The 18,670-nt window shown below is 35.4% G+C and overlaps 1 protein-coding gene across 1 annotated transcript in view; it reads right to left on the reverse strand.

The window, feature by feature from the left end:
- Nucleotides 1-18,670, reverse strand: part of RUNDC3B (RUN domain containing 3B) — a 52,275-nt gene that overhangs the window by 6,855 nt on the left and 26,750 nt on the right. The window contains 1 exon segment of the mRNA XM_032699236.1: nt 14,510-14,667. Within this exon segment, the coding sequence (XP_032555127.1) occupies nt 14,510-14,667 (158 nt within the window).

An 18,670-nucleotide genomic window follows, 5' to 3' on the forward strand; every position in this document is an offset into this window, starting at 1 on the left:
AAACTGCACAGCAAATTGAATAACTATTCATGGTTCACATACATTTATGTGAATTCTTAAATAACATTGTCAACAGGTCTATTTTTATGACACAGTTGTTATTCTGGTGCTTTCTGAACTGTTTAGACAGGAACCTCAATAAGGGCACATAACACTGCCCAAAGAGCCAAAATTTCTCACCAAGTAAGACAATAGTGAGCTCAGTAAAGAATTTTTAGCAGCTGAGTTTGAGAGTGGAGACAGTTGCACAGTAATATTGCACGAGAAGGGGGTGAAGCACCACAGTGAATAAAACTAGTTTCAAGAAACTTTTCACAAGATGACTAATTCCCCCAGCATTCATAGAAGTAAACAATCAACTTTTCTACCCAGAGGTCTCCCTCCTCACCCTCTTCTCTCTAAGGAGTCGACAGGAATAAACACTTTGCTAACCCAAAGCTCTCAATAATTTCAAATATCTTGTATGGTATTCCCTTCTCTATGTAATAACCCTAATTCCATGGGGACATTGAGCATTAAACAAGTCTGTTACAGGTTTGTTGATTTAAGGAAACTGAAACAGAGAGAGAGCAAATTCTCATGAGGCTTGCCAGGTACAGTACATCACCTCCTTATTCAGAAGGACAGCTTGCATGCTTTCATAGAAGCTTTGTAACAACACACAATTTATATGAGTCACTATGCCCACAATGCCTAAATGCAAATTCACAAACATATAACACATACATGTAAATTCCCATTTGGACAACTCCTGTATGTTATCACCACACAACACACATTTACAGGCAAGTTGCTAATAGTGGAATTTTTGCATTCTATGTGGGTTTCTATACTGAGGCTTTCCCCACAAATCGTTATCCTATAGTAACCTGAAATTTCACCCTTTCTGCATCTTGAACAAAGAAATTCTGAAGACTCACCAAACTGCTCCAGGGATTTTAGCATAACAATTTTAAAAGATAGTTCCAGTAGATCACTTCTTAAACCACTCCACCATGTTCAGGAAGAAAACCAGGCATCAAGTAGGATACATAACTAACTATTCGCCTCCTAAAACTGTCATTTTGAATTTTTAAAATTATGTAAAAATAGATTTGAATACAAAAAATCAGTCCAAACTGATATATAAAATAGTAGTATAGACATTAGAAAGTTAGACAAAATATTCACTGCAGGTGTTATTAGTTACCACCTATTTTTTCAGCTTTCAAGATTATTTAGCTTTTTGCTCTTTTGCAGCCATTGTTCAAGTATCACGAGATTCTGCTGCAGCAGAGTCATTACAAAGGCACTGTCTGCAAACAGCAATTCTCTTGATAATACGCAAAAACTGGTACTGCCTTTGTTTAACCAGACTTACTTGAAGAGTCAAAGTGTTAAACTGCACAGAATCATAGAACCATTTAGGTTGGAAAAGATCTTTAAGATCACTGAGTCCAACCCTAAACCTAACACTGCCAAGTCCACCACTAAACCATGTCCTTAAGTGCCATGTCTACACAGCATACAAAATCCTCAAACTCAATCACCATAACGCGAAAATGATCCTGCTACAAATATTCAAAAAATGGGAGAGAAAAAGAATGGATACAAAAGCATTTACTATAGAAAGGAGTTAAAAAGGAAGCAAATATGAACAAGTTTTAATGAAAAAAGCATACAAATTTCAGAACATACAATGTGAAAAAATGTTGCATAAGATTATCGAGTGCTGTCCTGCTCTTATTCAGACAAGAAAGTTTCTAGATGTTAAGAGCTCTCAAAGGACAACAATTTATTTTATTCAAGGCAGACAATTTTCACAGTAGCACTCCTGTTCCCCAGAACACAAACACCGTAACCAGTGCTGGCCAGATCAGGGCGGAGACACTACAGGGTTTGAAGCAGGACTTTTCCTCATCAGTAGGAGTGTAATGAAGACTCTCAGCTTTCCTCTCAATGTTTACTGTCAAGCAATATTACTATCGAAATATACAAACAATATTACTATTGAAACATTTGTCTGCTTGTATAGCAAAATAAGTCTGGCATATAAAAGCTTTCAGAAGAAAATTAAAGTCATGACAGAGCAAAAGTAAGAAGTGAAGAAATGGTGGAGAGGTACAAATGGCAAATAGATATTTGTGGAATTTACAAGTTTCAAAAAATATTCGAGAATAAAATGCAAAATCAGTGTTTTCTGTTTTTTAAAAAAAAAGAAACAAAAGAGAGGAACTGCTGAACTCTTTGGACCTTAACTGGGAAATATTTCAAGCGTTACTGAAAGGTCACATAAAATTAATGTAATGTAATGTATAAACTTCTGTATAAAATGCTGGTCTGTAGTAACACATACTGAACTGGAATAGCCTATGTACACACAGATTTTTTTCTACCACTTCTGTTTCTAAGAATGAGCCACTGGCAAGAAACACAAACTCAAATCCAGAATGACCTGAACACCTATAGACCAAGACTCAAAGCCTAGATTTTACCAAGGATATTACTGTTCAACTTATAACTCACATGGAACAAAATCCATAATACATCATAAGAATAACACTGAAGATCACAAGTATGTAGTTCTATTTTTAAATACAATTCAATAAAATATTGTTCTCTTCGGTTTGTAGCTGTGAGGATTTGAAGATGATGCAAGATAAGGTTTGTAGACAATATGTTAATCCATTTAATACAAGAGTAAAAGCAAGGACATTCCAAAAAGAGAAAAGGAGGAGTAAGAGAAACAAAAGGATTTTACTAAGAGAAAAGTTAAAAATAAGGAGATACGATCAGTCTGAATGAAAAACAAGCATATACAACAGCTGTTTAACTCCTTTTCTTCAGACTGAAAAAACCAGTGGCTAAAAGTAGTAATCTCAGGAAGGCAAGTTGCTACATGGGAGAACCACAGTGGTCTTAGTAGAGATTGTATGATTATTTTTTTTTGAATGAAAGAAAGCAGTGAGATGTGGCTGAACAGGGCATCCTGAACTAACACTGTGAGACTGGGGAGTGCAGAAAAATTTTTGTGCAGAGTAGGAGGATATTAAGAATTTATTATGAAGCGAGGTGTTAAACCGATTCATAGTACATTCCCTAATCTAGGCATGAAAAAATTCTTAAATGTTTGAGAGCCTGTGAACTTCCCCTCCTCATCCCAACTAACTGATACAGTAATTTCCATCTCTTTATAATCACACTGAAAAAAAGTGATTGTTTTATAATCTGCAGAAAGAAAACAGTTGTGCCTCAAGCAGTCCTTACCCCAATAAACACTTCTGTAAGATAATTTCATACAGTGTTTCAAGTTCTGAAAAACACTAAAAAAATCAAGAAACAGTGAAGAGATAGCAGGCAGAGAAAAAATACTTAGCAACATCCAAAACATCAGTCTCTTATCAACATTACTCTCATACTGAATACAAAACACAGCACTAGGAAGAAAATTAACTCTATCCCAGTTGAGACCAGGACATTGCTTTTAAAATGACCAAATATCCTTTGCATTACTTCACAGTATAGACTTTTCCATAATGCATATATAAGAGAAGTATAATATACACAGTCTTGCCATGTTAGCCCTGGATACCCTATTTAAGTTACGTCGTTTGAATTGTGGTGGGTTTTTTTCATGTCTGAAAAAAATAAAAACTCCATAAAAATTCAAAATACTACTGCAAGTAATAATTTGTTCAGCAAAACAATCAGCAAAAGAGATGAGAACATCATCTTAATACTAGAATACATGATTAAAAACTAACAAATATTTGGCTTACATTTGTATTTTTTGTTCTCTAAATCAGGAACCACTATTTAAATTAAGCTCCTCTTCGAAAACAAAGAAAAGTAAAAACATCCTGCTAATGAATTCCTGAGAATACTTATGAGTCATTAACTAATCAATACTAACATACTCCCAAGTTGGAACTAAGTGTCTGCAGATACATATGCTCCCTCCAGGCCTGTAAATTTACTACTTTTATTCAAGAATAACAGAAGCAGCCAGAGCATTCATCAGGTTTACACAGCTATTCCCAAAAAAGTCTCTGCATGTTTTTGACTTTCAGTTATTTAATAACGTATTTAAGAAGCTGGGAAATGTGAGATTAGTGAGATCTTCCAATAAACATCCTTCTCCTCTAGTATTCACTGACCCTTTCTTTGTCAGGTACTCTCCACAATATTTACTTGCAGATTTCTTCAACTTCTATTATTTTGAGCTGTTTACATAAGGATTTATTATTTTGAAATTATTTTTTAAACACGTGCAGGTTATATTTTTGTAAGGTACACACATAAAATGCTACTGACAAATTACTGCTCATTTCCATCCCTGTTGCCTTTTCAGTTTTGGTACAATCAAGTAAGGAGTCACTCTGAAAATGGATCATCAAAATCATCTATTTTAAAAATTTTTTTGAAGAAGCTTTTATGGTTTTTTTTTTGTTTGAGTTTTTGTGGTTTTTTGTTGTTGGTTTGGTTTGGTTTTTTGTTTGTTTTTTAATTTAATTCCCAAGGTAACCCCACAAACAGTTCTCTTTGCACTAGCATTGTTCTGAGAGGCACGTAGCCTCTCAAAAGATTAAGAAATTACTCCTTTGAATTAACACATCTAAGATTTCTGCATTTTGAAAGTGTGACCTGACTTACACTTCAGTGAGGGATGAGGACAAAAGACAACCTGTATGGCATAAAATGTCACTAAATTGTAACTATATTACCTGGGAATTAAAAAATAAATAAGTAAATAAAATTTAATGTTGAGTTTAATCCAAGCTAATATAGAACAGCCTTATCTGGGTAACCACATAGAATTTCTGGTCTCATTTCAGCTAGACTGGATTTCTAACTTCTCCTGGGTCAAATCCAGATTCACACCATTGGAAGCCTATTCCACAAGACCCATTTACACAGATTTTTCTGTTTGTTTAATAAACCAAAAGTCAGTTCTGTTTCCAATTATGCCTATGAAAAACCAGTAATTTCTTACCTGCAAGTTTAATTTCTCCAAATCCAGAAAATGCCAGTCCAGTTGGCAATTTGCCCTCCTACCAGCAGATGAAGACAGGAAATAAACCAAACAGACTAATTCCCTAAGAAAGGGAATTATATCAGATGAGTGCTCCAGTTCAAGAACTTCCTGAGTAGTGAAAAGTAAAAGTAAAAATAAAAGCTTAAAAAAAATAAAAACATTTGAATAAGAAAGAACAAACTTTAAAAACCTTTATTTAGGACAGGAAATATGGAATGCAAACTCAAATTGATAGCATACATGAACATAACCAAAATCTGTAAGAGCAACTCTAAAATAAAAGGGAACTCCCAAACTGTCAGTACTGTAGCACGACAGTGAGCAGTCTGGACTGGTATATCATTGGACTTTGAGAAATTAGATCAGCAGGTATGAAAACAGGTTACTTACCAGTAGGTTTTGATGCTGCAACATATCACCTCTCTCAGGTTTGTGCCTTGTGCACAGACACAGCATTCCCCAAATTAGATGCCAGAGCAGTTAGATCCCAGCAAGACTTTTTAAAGGCAGCTGCTGCAGCGAAAAAAACCAGGAATGTCCTACCGCAACACGTTTTCTTACTCTTTCTAACTGACCAACAGATCTTAGTGTGTCACAGCAATGGCACAAGTTGTGAATAGAAACCCTCAAAGATTCTTCAGCATTTTTTAGTCCTCCTTTATTGTCTCAGAGATCATGAAATATATCCTCCACTAATAAAAATTAGTTATCAATTTTCTACAGCCTTCAATCTTTTTGACCTTTAGATAACTTGTACAAGTTTATATTGGTAGAAATACCAGCAGCTTGACTCTTTAGTTCTAGCATAATTACAGTGGAGTCTTTGTTTCAGAATACAGACAATAATTTGAGGTATAATTTGGATAAGGACATTCTGAAAAATTATGATGTTACATGATTGCATAAGAACATCTCAATGACAAACAGAAAAGGCACCAGTCTATATCTCAACCACTTGCTATCCAAAAAGGAAGGCAGCTCCTCCTCAATAATCAGGTAACACACTACATTGTATTTGCTTGGTTATAACTTCAGACATTTCACTTCTTCTATTCTAAGCCTTCCTAAAACTCCTTTAGACTGTGTTTTATTTTAGTAAAATATTGAAAAACACAAGACACAAAGTTGTAGCCTTAAAACAAGAAAGACAAGTTGTAACCTAAATTTACAAATATCTATAATTTTTTAAAAACTCAAACATTTCTGCCACTGCGTGTGCACATACACTGAACTGTAACTCACCTTTACTTTGGTCAAACTATTTGTATTTTAGAGTAACTTTAATTTTGTTTTGAAAGTATAAAATGGATTTGCTATATTTTTTTTGACTGGATGAAAGTTAATTCCCGATATGATTTATTCAAACAAATAAATCTAGTAAAATAAAATTGAAATTAAGGATAATTTAAATATCAGTTTCTTTCATCTGGATAATCTCAGAGAGACTCCTTCAATATATTAATGACAAAGAATTATGTCTGTAAATACAGAACTACACTCTCCTCACCATTTTAACTTGGCACTGTTTTTCCACCCCTTCAAAAACTGATTATATTTTTACTATTTGTCATTTAAAGCCCATTTAGTTTGGTATTGAACTTCATGTAACTTGCATTAAGAAGAATATCAGAATTTTAGAAGAATGTAAAAATAACCCTTGTTCAACTTATCTCCTTTATGTATAAGCACTATGAAATGCTTGTTTTTCTCATCAATATCTTCTGGAATAGTGAAGCAAATCTACAGTAAATGAGTTTGAGTGTTAAAAAACGAAGCACAAAAACCTATGACTCTCAGAAGCAAATGGTAATGCAAGTTTATTTATATAAATGGGTAAAGCACAAAGAGATCAAATTGAGTCTCTATGATCATACTCCAGCAGTTAACGATTATGCACCATGACGGACTTACCGTATACTTTAGATGATGTTTTCTATCCCCTCCATTTGCAATATCAAGTTATTTAAACCCTTTTATGAAATCAAAACCTTCACCTGTTCCAAACGTAATTCTCTTTGTGGAATTAAAAGAGGAAGACATCGATGTTTGTTGTATTACTATGCCAAAGCAAGTATTCTTTTCTGCCACAGTTCAGGTAAGTTCATGTAAGTTCAGGTATATTAACAGAGGAAGAAACTCCATGATCCACACAATATACTTTCCTACTGGGAATGCACATCATTTGCAACTGCATTGCATTGAGGGCCTCAGAGGTTCAATACTTATTATTTTGAAAGGCCTTGTTTTCCCCTGCTCCCAACCTTATCATTCTACACTGGATAAATATTCTGGAATTTTGAATGCATGAAGTGCTAATGTCCAAGTAACTTATTTAAAGCCTTCTTGCTTGCTTGCTACTTCTATGCAATGCCTTTATCCACAGAAGTGTAGCTATGGGAGAAAAAAGAAAGGATGCCACTGTAAAAAAAGATTTTAGTATTACACAGTAGAGACTCATAGAAGGGGACACATTGCCCTGCTAATGTCGTTAAGCACGTAAAATGATGAAAAAAAAAGTTCCTATGGGTCTCTAACTCACCAAGGGGGCTGGGGGTGGAGAGGGGCAGAAGAGAGACTCCTCACAAAAATGAGTACTTTTCCCTTTGGAGTCAGACAACATTTTGATATAAATATACCAACACATCCCTGAAGACACCAACAGCTTCAAAAGCTTTAAGCTTTTTTAACATTTTAAGGTTTATTTTAATATAGACATTTTAAAACTCTTTTCAAAAGTTCTGAGAGAGATACTAAAACACTAAAAATTAAACCCTCCCTTATCTGCTGCATCTTGCAGAGTAAGTCCTTTCCTTCAGGCTGCTATCAACTCAGAAACTTTTGGCTTCCTGCTGCGCAGTAAACCCATGTGGGTTCTAAGAATAGCATATCCTTTGTCATGTTGGAGGCTTGATTGCAAATTTGTTTAATTCTGCAGTGTTCTGTGCCTTGCCCTGTATGTTCCACTCTGAATTGCAGGAGTCTGTCTGTCCATGTACTACACCCAGCTGAACTTTCCTAGTTATATTTTCAAGCAAAAAGGAAACACCCATGTCTTCTTGGATTTCCACCTCACTGAAAACAGAACTTCCCATCTTTCTGTGTACTAGACCTTTGTAAAACAGAACAGGATTACAATATTGCAGCAAACTTCAAAAGAAAAAATTACACAAAACCAAAATCCCAAACACTGCCTAAACAAAAGTTTTAACATCTGTCAGAATATGTAGTATTTTTTCTATGCTGTGAAAAAAAAATACAGATTGAAAAAAGAAGGACCTGAAAACAGACTGAAATACTAAGGATTTCTAACTGCTGCTGCCAACTTGAGGGAGACAGAGGACAGACAGGAAGCATTACAAATAAGAGCATGGCTCATGTGAATTAGCCTTGATAGCAGATCCATGAAAGCTTTAAAAGGAAAGAAGGATTAGCATTCTCAGTTTTCATATTCTAGGAAAGAAATTTGCCAAGAAGATCAAAGATTAAAATTTAATCTCCAACTTCCTTTCAGTGAGAAAATAAAGTAGCTACAACAAATTGGATTTACTGTACTTAAGCAGTTCAGGAATTCAGTTGCTTAAAAAAACCAGTAAATCTTAAAAGAGGACCATGTGAAATGAAGGTAAGAGTGCTAAAAAATTGATCCAGCTTTCCCATTTCTGCAGATGATTTAGTTTTTGAGCTAGGATTACAAAGCCAGGCAACTGACATTTAAGTTTTACTCACAAGGAGACACAAAATAGGCTAAATTTCAAAGCCTTCACTCGGACCCTTCTGCTTCCATTTCCTTCCTCTGCTTTGTCCCTCACAGCAGAGCTATTGCCTACATCCTCTACAGCTTTGCACCTTCATCTGTGAACCTCCCCTGCCTGCTCTCAGAGAGTAGTTGCGGCAGCACTCTACAAGCTCTAGAGCATTCACAAATAGAACCCTGACAAAGCAAGGAAAAGCACAGATGGAATTTTCATAAGCAGGTTTTTTAATGAAATGGGGCATGACCAATCACTGAAAAGAAATCATCTTTGCTACAAAGAATATAGTAAATCTTCCTTTATGTACTCCATAACAGATCTGGGAGGACATGGTCTGTCTGAAACTGAAAAGGTCATTTTGCCTGAACTGAAATGTATGAATTTACTCTGCATGTCATATGTCTCACAGAACTATTGTGCTCCATCCAGGTGCTGCTGAGAATCAGCTGATGGACCTTTCTGAAAGGCAAGATGCCATTACCCTGAACTCCCTGCAGTGTTAACAAAGGGGAAAAGAGGTGTGAGGACAGAGTACTCAAACAGTCAGTGCCTGGAAAAGAGCACAGTGTGTGACAGGCTCTGTACTTCTCAGGGGTGAAAGCATACACAGAACACTTATTGTAATTAAAGTGTTACCGAAAAAGACCAGTCTCTCAAGATTGCAAGTACACTGTCATTTCCTGCCTCCACAAAGACATCTACATTATCCAGATAGAAACTGCAGTATTGCTGGATATTAAACTATTAAGAATTATTAATATTAAAATATTAAACTATTTTAAGGTATTAAGAATGGATTACAAGCACAGTTTGGACCTTGAAAAGACTAATTCTGAAGTAACACCAAGACAAACTAAATAAACCTATCTTTAAGATTTGTTAACACATTAAAAAAAAATTCTTAGTTTTCCTTAAAGGTTTAATTCAATATATGACATGAGCACCTCTACAATTAAATTTGATGCGTATCTGTGCCATAACCAGTGACAGAATTCCAAACTTAGAACAGTTTTCCTGATTTTTCTTCCCTCCACGTGCCCCTCCACGAAACACCAGAACAAGACAGGGATATAGGAAGAAACAGCAAAGGGGGTTAAAAAAGAGAGTGATATAAAATGTAGCATAATCACTGAATCTAAGAAATGGATTTTCCATACATGTGATAAATTTAAAAAAAAAAAAAAAAAAGGAAAAACAGCAGCTGGTACAAAGGGCTGTACTATCTTACATCAGGCACACCAGCCTGAAAACAAACCCTAAGAAATCATCTAGGAGGAAACCTACGTTGATAAAACATTATGCAATCACTATTTTAACATACAAATATCTTTTTAAAGATATATTTAACAAATAGCCCATCAAGAAAAAAAAATTAAAGCATTTTAAGTTGATGGTTTTCTCATTTGTATACAATGCCTTCCCTTTTCCTTTCACTTTTTTTAAAAAGATGGTCTATGCTAAAGTGATCAGCTTTTATAACATCAGTGAGTCACCATGTAGATGAGTCATTATTCTGGAAATTGATGGAATCTCTCTTGTAATCATCAATAGTTAACATATATGAATAGCAATTTCAGATGCAGAATCTGAACTTTAAAGTAACAGATATCAGCAGAGTTTGTCTTAACACAGGTAGTGTGTTAGTCAAAAGTAAGACTAAGAATCAACCAAAGGGGGAAAAAAAGCCTCTTAAAGATGAGCTCAAGAGTTTTAATACAAGGATATTGTGGGCAAATGGTCCAGATTTGCCCAGTCACATCTTTGACTGAGCTAACTAGTCCTTCAATGCAGTGGCCTCCAAAGTGAGGTGCGAAAGACAACCCTTTGGGGTATTGGAAGAAAATACTTTTTGTACTGTTAATAAATTTTTAAAAATACAAAATAGTTTTTATTTAATCTTTATCTCATACTTTTAAATTTCTATTTTTGTGTATGTTTAAAAATTTAAATAATGTATTAGCAAAGTAGTACATTTATATAATTCATAAATAAATATACCTACATTGTGGGGGTGCTTAGAATTTTTTACTGATGGGGTGCGCATTCAAATGTCTCTCTGCTTCAAAAGACATTCAACATTTCTTTGCAGGATCATAGAGGAGGAAGGAATGTCTGCCTCTGTGAGCTTGAATATTCCAGAATACAGTTCCTTGATTATTTGGGATCCCTTTCTCATCACATTTTGAATGGTACAGAATTTTTTCTTCAGCTAGACATGCCATGGATCACAGGCTTCTCTTGGCTGTCCTCCTGTGAGCTATTAATTTTAAGCATTTTAAGGCCTTAAGAACTGCCTCACTCTCACTGTAAAAATACACTATTTTTAAAGAAGAATGGAGCCAAAAGCACTGTTCTATAATGTTCAGCTACAACAAGTCCTAGACAAAAACACGTCCCAGTGATGCCTTCTGAAGAAAGCAGATGAAGGCCATAAGTGCCTCATCATTACTATAACTCACACCTGTCACTAGGCAATCACTTCATCTGCAGATGCTGAAAGGGTGGTAAAAGACCAAGCTGTTCTGAGAATAGAACAGAACAGTTCCTGCAGGAAGAGATTTAAAATGATGATCTAGCCCAACTCTCTGATCACTTCAAGGCTGATTAAAAGTTAAAGCATATTATTAATAGCATAGTCCAAAGGCCTCTTGAACATTGACAGGCTGGGGGCATCGTTCACCTCTCTAGGAAGCCTGTTCCAGTGTTTAACCTCCCTCCCAGTACAGAAATGTTTCCTAATGTCCGGCCTGAACCTCCTCATTGATCAGCTCTGCATTAGTTCAAATGTGTTGTACTGATGATCAGGTTGTCCACTGCAGATTCACTTTTCTAACTTGATTTACAAAGAGAGAGCTCCAACTCACAGATGGATGGGCAGATTACTAAGAAATCCAATTAAGCTGAAAGACAAAAAAAAAAGTTACTCTTTTGTGAATAATTAATCTGATAAATTTTCAGCTTCTCTATTTTCCAGATATTGGTATTCATGAGCTCTGTAAAATAGCTCTTAACTAAACTGAAAATTGTGTTCTTCATTGTAGGTTGAATACTCAAGTGTGTGAGACAAAGTTAAGAATACAGAAAACTGTAGAACACTAAGCATAGCAGCTGTAAAAGAAAATTAACTTCCAAGTTTCTCCAATCTCCTATCCTCATATTTATTTTACACTTTACAGCAAACTGCCTTATTAAACACGCATATGGAAAAATGTCTCTGGAGGAAATTTTTAACCAGAAGGCCTTGTTTATCTGGTGTTTGTCTGTTGATTCTATCTTATCTGGTTTCCAAGTCAGCAACAATAACAACCTATATTGTCAAAAGAGTCAGATCTCTATTCCTTACCTCACACTTTTTTTTTTCCTGGGTGAGGCAGAAATAGAGAGAGACTCAAATTCTGCCCAAACCCATTGATAGTATACGTAAAACATTTTGACTTGCATGCCCGCGAAATAGCCTTTTGGAAACATTGACAAATTCTTATGCAACAGAAGTCTGAAGCCATAGAACTTGTTACCTCAGAAACAACAGCCAGTGGAATAGAAAAGCATCATTAAAAAGAAAATATAGAATGTTTATTTATAATAGTTTCAATTATACAGCAAATGATCCTAAATCAGATCTCAGAGTGTTTTACAAACAGTAATGCAGTATGCCTTGGGCAGAATTACAGCCCCAAACTTGTTCTTACCTGCTTATAAAGAATTCAAACAGATTACAGCATACATTCACTGCTTCAAAATGCTACTAATGGTAGGAGAGCAAAACACTCAGATGTGGAATTACATGAACATCATTCTAAAATGGCTGGACCATAAAAAGCAACTGGCTGAAACTCATGCCTCATTACAGATACATTAGTGATACAACACATTCTGCTGCCACGTCACCCTTGGTCAGAATAAAAAACCAACAAACAAACAAAACAAAACAAAAACCGAAAAGGAAAATTACTAATTACAAATATGATTAAAATACGTTAATTATGGTGTTGACCATTAGAAACCTGCTAGGAATACTTCTTCCCTTCCCTCATCTGACAGGCACACTACACTAACAGCAATAATTAACACTGCAATAAATGCAAAATTATACCTCTCCAAATACCTAGTGTAGTTCAGACTCCTGACTGCAGAGACTCATAAACAGCTATACAAAAAACACACTGTCAAGATACAATAGAAACTATTCCACAGTTTGAGCCTTTACATAAGAAAGCCAGCAAACAAAATCAAACTCTAAAGACTGAGATCTTTAGAACAGTCTGATTGCATATATCTCAGCTAAAAATTAACAGCAGGTATGAACATTCAAAATTTCCAGTACCAGAGTAGGTTTAAATGAGCTCACACCTCCCCCAAATAATCAAGGATGCCAAAGCAGCATAACATGAATCATAAGGCATATCAGTAAGTTCAGAAAACAACTTAAGAACAGGTATCTCTCAAAAACTTATAGGCAATTGGGGGGAGGGGGGGGAGAGAAACTTGGAAAAACATCTTTTTTCTTCTTCAACTCTGAAATTGGCATAAATAAAATGCAAATTCTGTATTCCTTTAGATTTTCATAAAATGCATTTCAAGCACTGCCAATAAAATGATCTATCACAAGAAAGAGTAGAAGAAAAAAAATCATCTTTGTTTACAAGTTAAATACTTTTTACTGCATAGAAAAGACCCTTCTGGATGGTGTGTCTTTATATTCTCTTTATCCTGGACTGTTTCAAAAATCACAGATGACTACCATGTTACTTTAGGGCTCAGACACCTAAAAATTACTCCAGATATAAGGTAAAATAACTTATCTTGTATTTCTTATGAACAGAACAGAACATTCACTTGCTGCAGGTGCATAGCATAGCAGTCTCATGGCAACTTATCACCAGACAGTGAGACTCATCTATCTGGGTCTTTAAATGTAGAATCATGGAATGCTCTGGGTTGGAAAGGACCTTAAAGGTCATCCTGCTCGAAGCTCCCTAGAGCACACCTTCCACTAGACCAGGTTGCTCAGAGCTTCATCCAGTGTGGGAGTGTCTCTGCAAAAGCAGAGTACCTCCCTAACAGCCAACATGCAGGGCTGAGAGGATAAATTGTGTAAGAATCATAAGATATTCAAATATTTATCATATTAGTAGCCACAAATGCTATTAAAAATAGGCCTTCTACTGTTGTTTTACCATTTTGCCTTGCATTAAAGAAAAGGTGACTAGCAAACTGTTTTATCAGTTAGAATATTTTTAGGACTGCCAGATGAACTTCTACTGTGTCTGAGCCACACACATATAAATTAGAATCTAAACAATGAAAATAAGTATTTTTCCTTTATCCCCTCTTGCCTAACATTTAAAAAATAGTGTTCAAAAGGAAGTTGCTTTCAATATTTTTTAGGGGTAGCCTTAAAGCTGGAAGTAATAAAATATAAAGAACAGTTCAAAAAAACGTGTTAAAAATTTAAGCAACTTTACTGTAAGCTATTTCAGATCTAAAAAAAAATTTAAATATTTAATTAATTAAATATTTAATAAGACAGAATTATTCTGTCTTATACCACTGAAGTTTTCAGGGAGCCATTTCAAATAAAAGACTTTTCGGTTAAAAAAAAAAAAAAGCTAAAATACATCAATTTCTTTAAGAAGTTTGTCTCATTTCCACAGGACCAGAAGCCCCTTTATTGTATAGTTAAATAAGGTAAATAATTTAAATAATACTGCTCTAACAATGTTTCTTCATTATACTAACTTACAACTGGTCTTGCAGCTCCACAATGATATATTCCAGCTGCTCCTTCTCCATTTTATGGGCTAGATCCATATCTTCAATTCTTTGTAACAGCAGTTTATTCTGTGAGACAGATTCAGATAGTTGGTTTTCTCTGAGTCGTACCAATTCTTCAAGATAACCCTGGAAATGTAAGTTGTTAGAAAACTTTAAAGAGCTATCAAAAAAACTTCCTTATGTATGTTCACATTTTCTGGTTTAGATATATATGGTTTTACTTGGGTTTTGTTGTAGGGTTTATTAATTATTTTTAAACAGACTGGTAAATTGACTTAAGATTAGTTTGATATTTCTTAATAGGCAACAAAAAAAAATCACAAACTTTTGCAGAGGTATATGAAAAAACAAGACAGGAGTGTCACCAGCATGAAACACTAATTCATTTTTCAAAAGCAACATAGAACAGTCACTAACACAAGAAAAAGAAAAGAATTCTACAATTTAACAGATGCAGGGTGTTAGATATCGCACAAGAAGCACAAGAGCAGAAACTACATGGATCTATATAGTTAATGAAATGGATCCAGAATTATTATGAATAAAATACACCTTAAAGTGTCTTTGAAAACTGCAATACCTCATCACACATTGAAAAGACAAAGGAGGTTATTGAAATAAATACTAATCTACAGTAAAGCATAAGGTAAGAAAACCAGTGAAGGTCACTTCCTTTAGTAACATTGGACATGTACAGCTGGAATGTGCATGTACGCCATTGTTCTTCCAGCTGATACTATAAAGAAATGGGACAATCTTAATCACACTACTTAGTCACCTAAAAAAATCCACTGTGTGAGTATTTAATGGCAGCTGTGATGGCATGCTGGTCACAAAGGATGATACACATCTGGTTACAATACTAAGCAGCTATGCCATTTCCTTCTTCAAGCACAGTTTCAGCATGTCAGATGTGAATAACTTCTTATAAATTCTCAGCTAAAACTAGATACACTACGTCTACACTACATAAAATTGTGCATATTCCTTGAAACCTGTGGAAAACTCTGCAACTCTCTCATAGGTGCCCACATTTAAAAATAAGTATTAAAAAAAAGGGCAGTTTTCATAGACATGGAATGGGTGTGTCTGTTCTCGATCCTGTTGAATAAGAAAAGAGGCTTCACATTAGCTGGTATCAAGATGCTACTAATGTAATTCATCACCACAAAAACTGTTAAGGGTTCTCCTCTCATATGAGAGGAGAAAGAAGGAGCTGGGATTGCTTAGGTCAGGGCTGAGGAGAAGGGAAGAGGATAAGAAAAATTAATCATATCAATGTGCATCAGTATTTAATGGGAAATTCATTCTTATTTATCATCACTATTTAAGGGGAGAAATAGACTCTTCTCAGTGGTAGCCAGTGAAAACAGGCAATGGGCAAAAACTGTAATACAGGACACTGAAATGCAGGAATACAGGAAACTATTTAAATACAGGAAAACCTTTTTTTTTCTTCTTCTTTTTTTCTTGGTCTTAAATGAACACTGGAATGGGTTGTCCAGACAGGCTGAGGAGTCTGCATCCTTGAGATATTCACAGTCTGACTGAATAAGGCCTTAAGCAACCTGCTCTGGTCTACCTTTTTCTGAGCAGGAGAGTTGGACTAAATCTCCAGAGGTGCCATCTGACCACAAGTATTCTGTGATTCTATAATTACACATAGTTCTATCCACTGGATATATTTATATTTGATAGGAATTTTTTAGTTTCAGTACAAGTTCCAAGGAATCTTGAGAGCTTTTCAGTATGCCTAGTTCTGCCTCATCAAATGTTACTGTCATCTTGACTGCTAAGGTATTCCTTGGAGTTCTAAGACAAAGTACTTGAAAGTACTAAATGATGTGTTGGGACACACACAAATTTCTGGCCTCTCAGAAAAAAAAAATCAAATCATTTTACAAAAACATTTTAGACATGAAGCATCAGTGTCAGAAATAGAATACTATGAGCAGTAAATACTCTTATCTATAATGGCACAGAGATGCACCATGTCACCAGTAAAAGCACATAAAATTCCAGTATAAACAGTACACAAAGAATTTAGGAGGGTACTACACAAAAGTGAACAGTTTAAACCATTCCAAAATAGGGAAGGGATAACTTCCACATAAGTAACAAATGTGTAAGGTATGACTCATTGATCTGGACAAGAGACAACTTGGAAAAGACAAACTCATCATATTCCAGAGTGGGCTAGAGAGGGCAGAGAGGAAGTGATTCTTCCTAATTAAAAAAAACAAACCAAGAGGTAGATACCACGAAGTCAAGCCCATAGAAGCCAGATTCAAAAGACAGAAAAGGAGGTGTTTTTTCACACAACAGATGGTAGATTCACAGAATGCTTTGCAAAAAAAATTGTTCGGATGCTAAAAATTTGCATGGGATGAAGGTGATATTTGACAAGTATTTGGAAGAGAGATCCATCATCGGTTACTGCACAGACAAACCCTACCAGCTTCAGGAAGTCCCTCAGCTGATCCACATTGGCCAAGAATGCATAAGAGGAAAAGTGGTGCACATACATGTGCTTTGTGTTTATTCTTTCCTCCACATCTATTCCGGCCAAGTACCCAAGACAGGATAGTAGGATAACCAAAGATTCTTGGTCTAAACCAGCACAGTGCTGTTGATCCAATAAATCAATGCTAGGATTTACCTTGCTAAAATAGTACCTGACCCTATCCTACCATTTAAACAACTTAAAAGACAGAGACCTGTATCTTAGTGTCATATGGTGGCCCTGGTAAACATCGTTCATCTTTGCTGTTAATGACTGCAGTACACAAACTTCCTTGGGAGGCACAAATGGAATTTATAATTGTTTGGGCAAAGTGAATGATAGTAGAGCAAAAGAAGGATCCATCAGCCCCACTACATCAGCTACTAAAGATATTTTCAACCTGGTCTTCCTGTCACAAACATCCAGTTTTCCAACACACAGATAGAAAGCCATTTTGCTTGAAGAAAAACACTGCCTCTAATTAACTGGTACCTATTGCACTGTGTGCAACTCAGTCGTTGATTCAACTTACTGCCATGAAAAAAGCCCCAAAAAGGGAAGGGAGAGAAACACCAGGAAAGGAGCTTCATTCCGTAGTCCATCTAACCTCTTAATGGTCATTTGTTCAATTTATAATAGAACAGATGTTGTATAGTTGAAGAGAATTATATAAAAACTTGGCAGGCACATCCCAAATGAGAATTAAATAATGGAATTTTTTCTGTCTGGGGGAATAAAAAAGTTATTTTGCTGCTGCAATTTCAAGTAGGCATTCTAAAAGAGGACAATTAGGAAAGTGTCAACAGCTGTCAGAGTAGCTATCATTTTGAAAATTGTTTTAAATGCACCAAAATTTTCAAAGATTTATCCTAAAACTGATTTAAATTCACCCTTACATTAGACAACTAGAGCAACTGGCAGTCCATTAAGAGAATGTTACAAGGAATAATGTGAGTCACTAAAATAATAATAATACTCAAAAATTTGAGCATCACATTGGCAAATAACTTCAATGGAATGGGAATGTTTCTGGATCTTAGACTCACGGATAAACCAAAACCACCATTCACTGTTACAGCCACTGAAGACCTTTGTGCTTATGCAAATATAAAGCTTCCTAATGATGCTGGCTAGTGGATTTGGGCACCAGGTATGTCATAATGTATGATGGGGTATCCTTGGAAATAAACCACTTAGATGTACCACAAAAAATAAACACCCACTTATTTTGTTCTCTTTGATGCTTCTCCAGAGCTGATGATACTTTCCTCATGATGGGGAAGTGTGTGAATTCAAACTGATCCTATGTTATGTCTTACACAAGGATCAAATACTGTCTTGAATACCTTTTGGTGGTTCAAGGACTGTTGGGATGGGGAGGGCAAGGTTTTCATTTTGTTCAAGTATTTGAAGACATTCCTTTTGATGGGTACATTTTGTTTTGCAGAAGCAGGAGAAATGCTCTCTGTACCAAAGAGACCCCCAGAAACATAAGTTCTTTCCATATGGAAAATGATACTACACTAGCTAGAAAGACTGTACCAGCAACCTGGATGCCAACAATACAGGCCATTTTTCAAAACCAAGAAGTCTAAGGGACTCAAAATAGAAAAGAAATAGCTGTAT

The sequence above is a fragment of the Chiroxiphia lanceolata genome, chromosome 1 (assembly GCF_009829145.1).
Source record: "Chiroxiphia lanceolata isolate bChiLan1 chromosome 1, bChiLan1.pri, whole genome shotgun sequence".
Taxonomy (NCBI): Eukaryota; Metazoa; Chordata; class Aves; order Passeriformes; family Pipridae; genus Chiroxiphia; species Chiroxiphia lanceolata.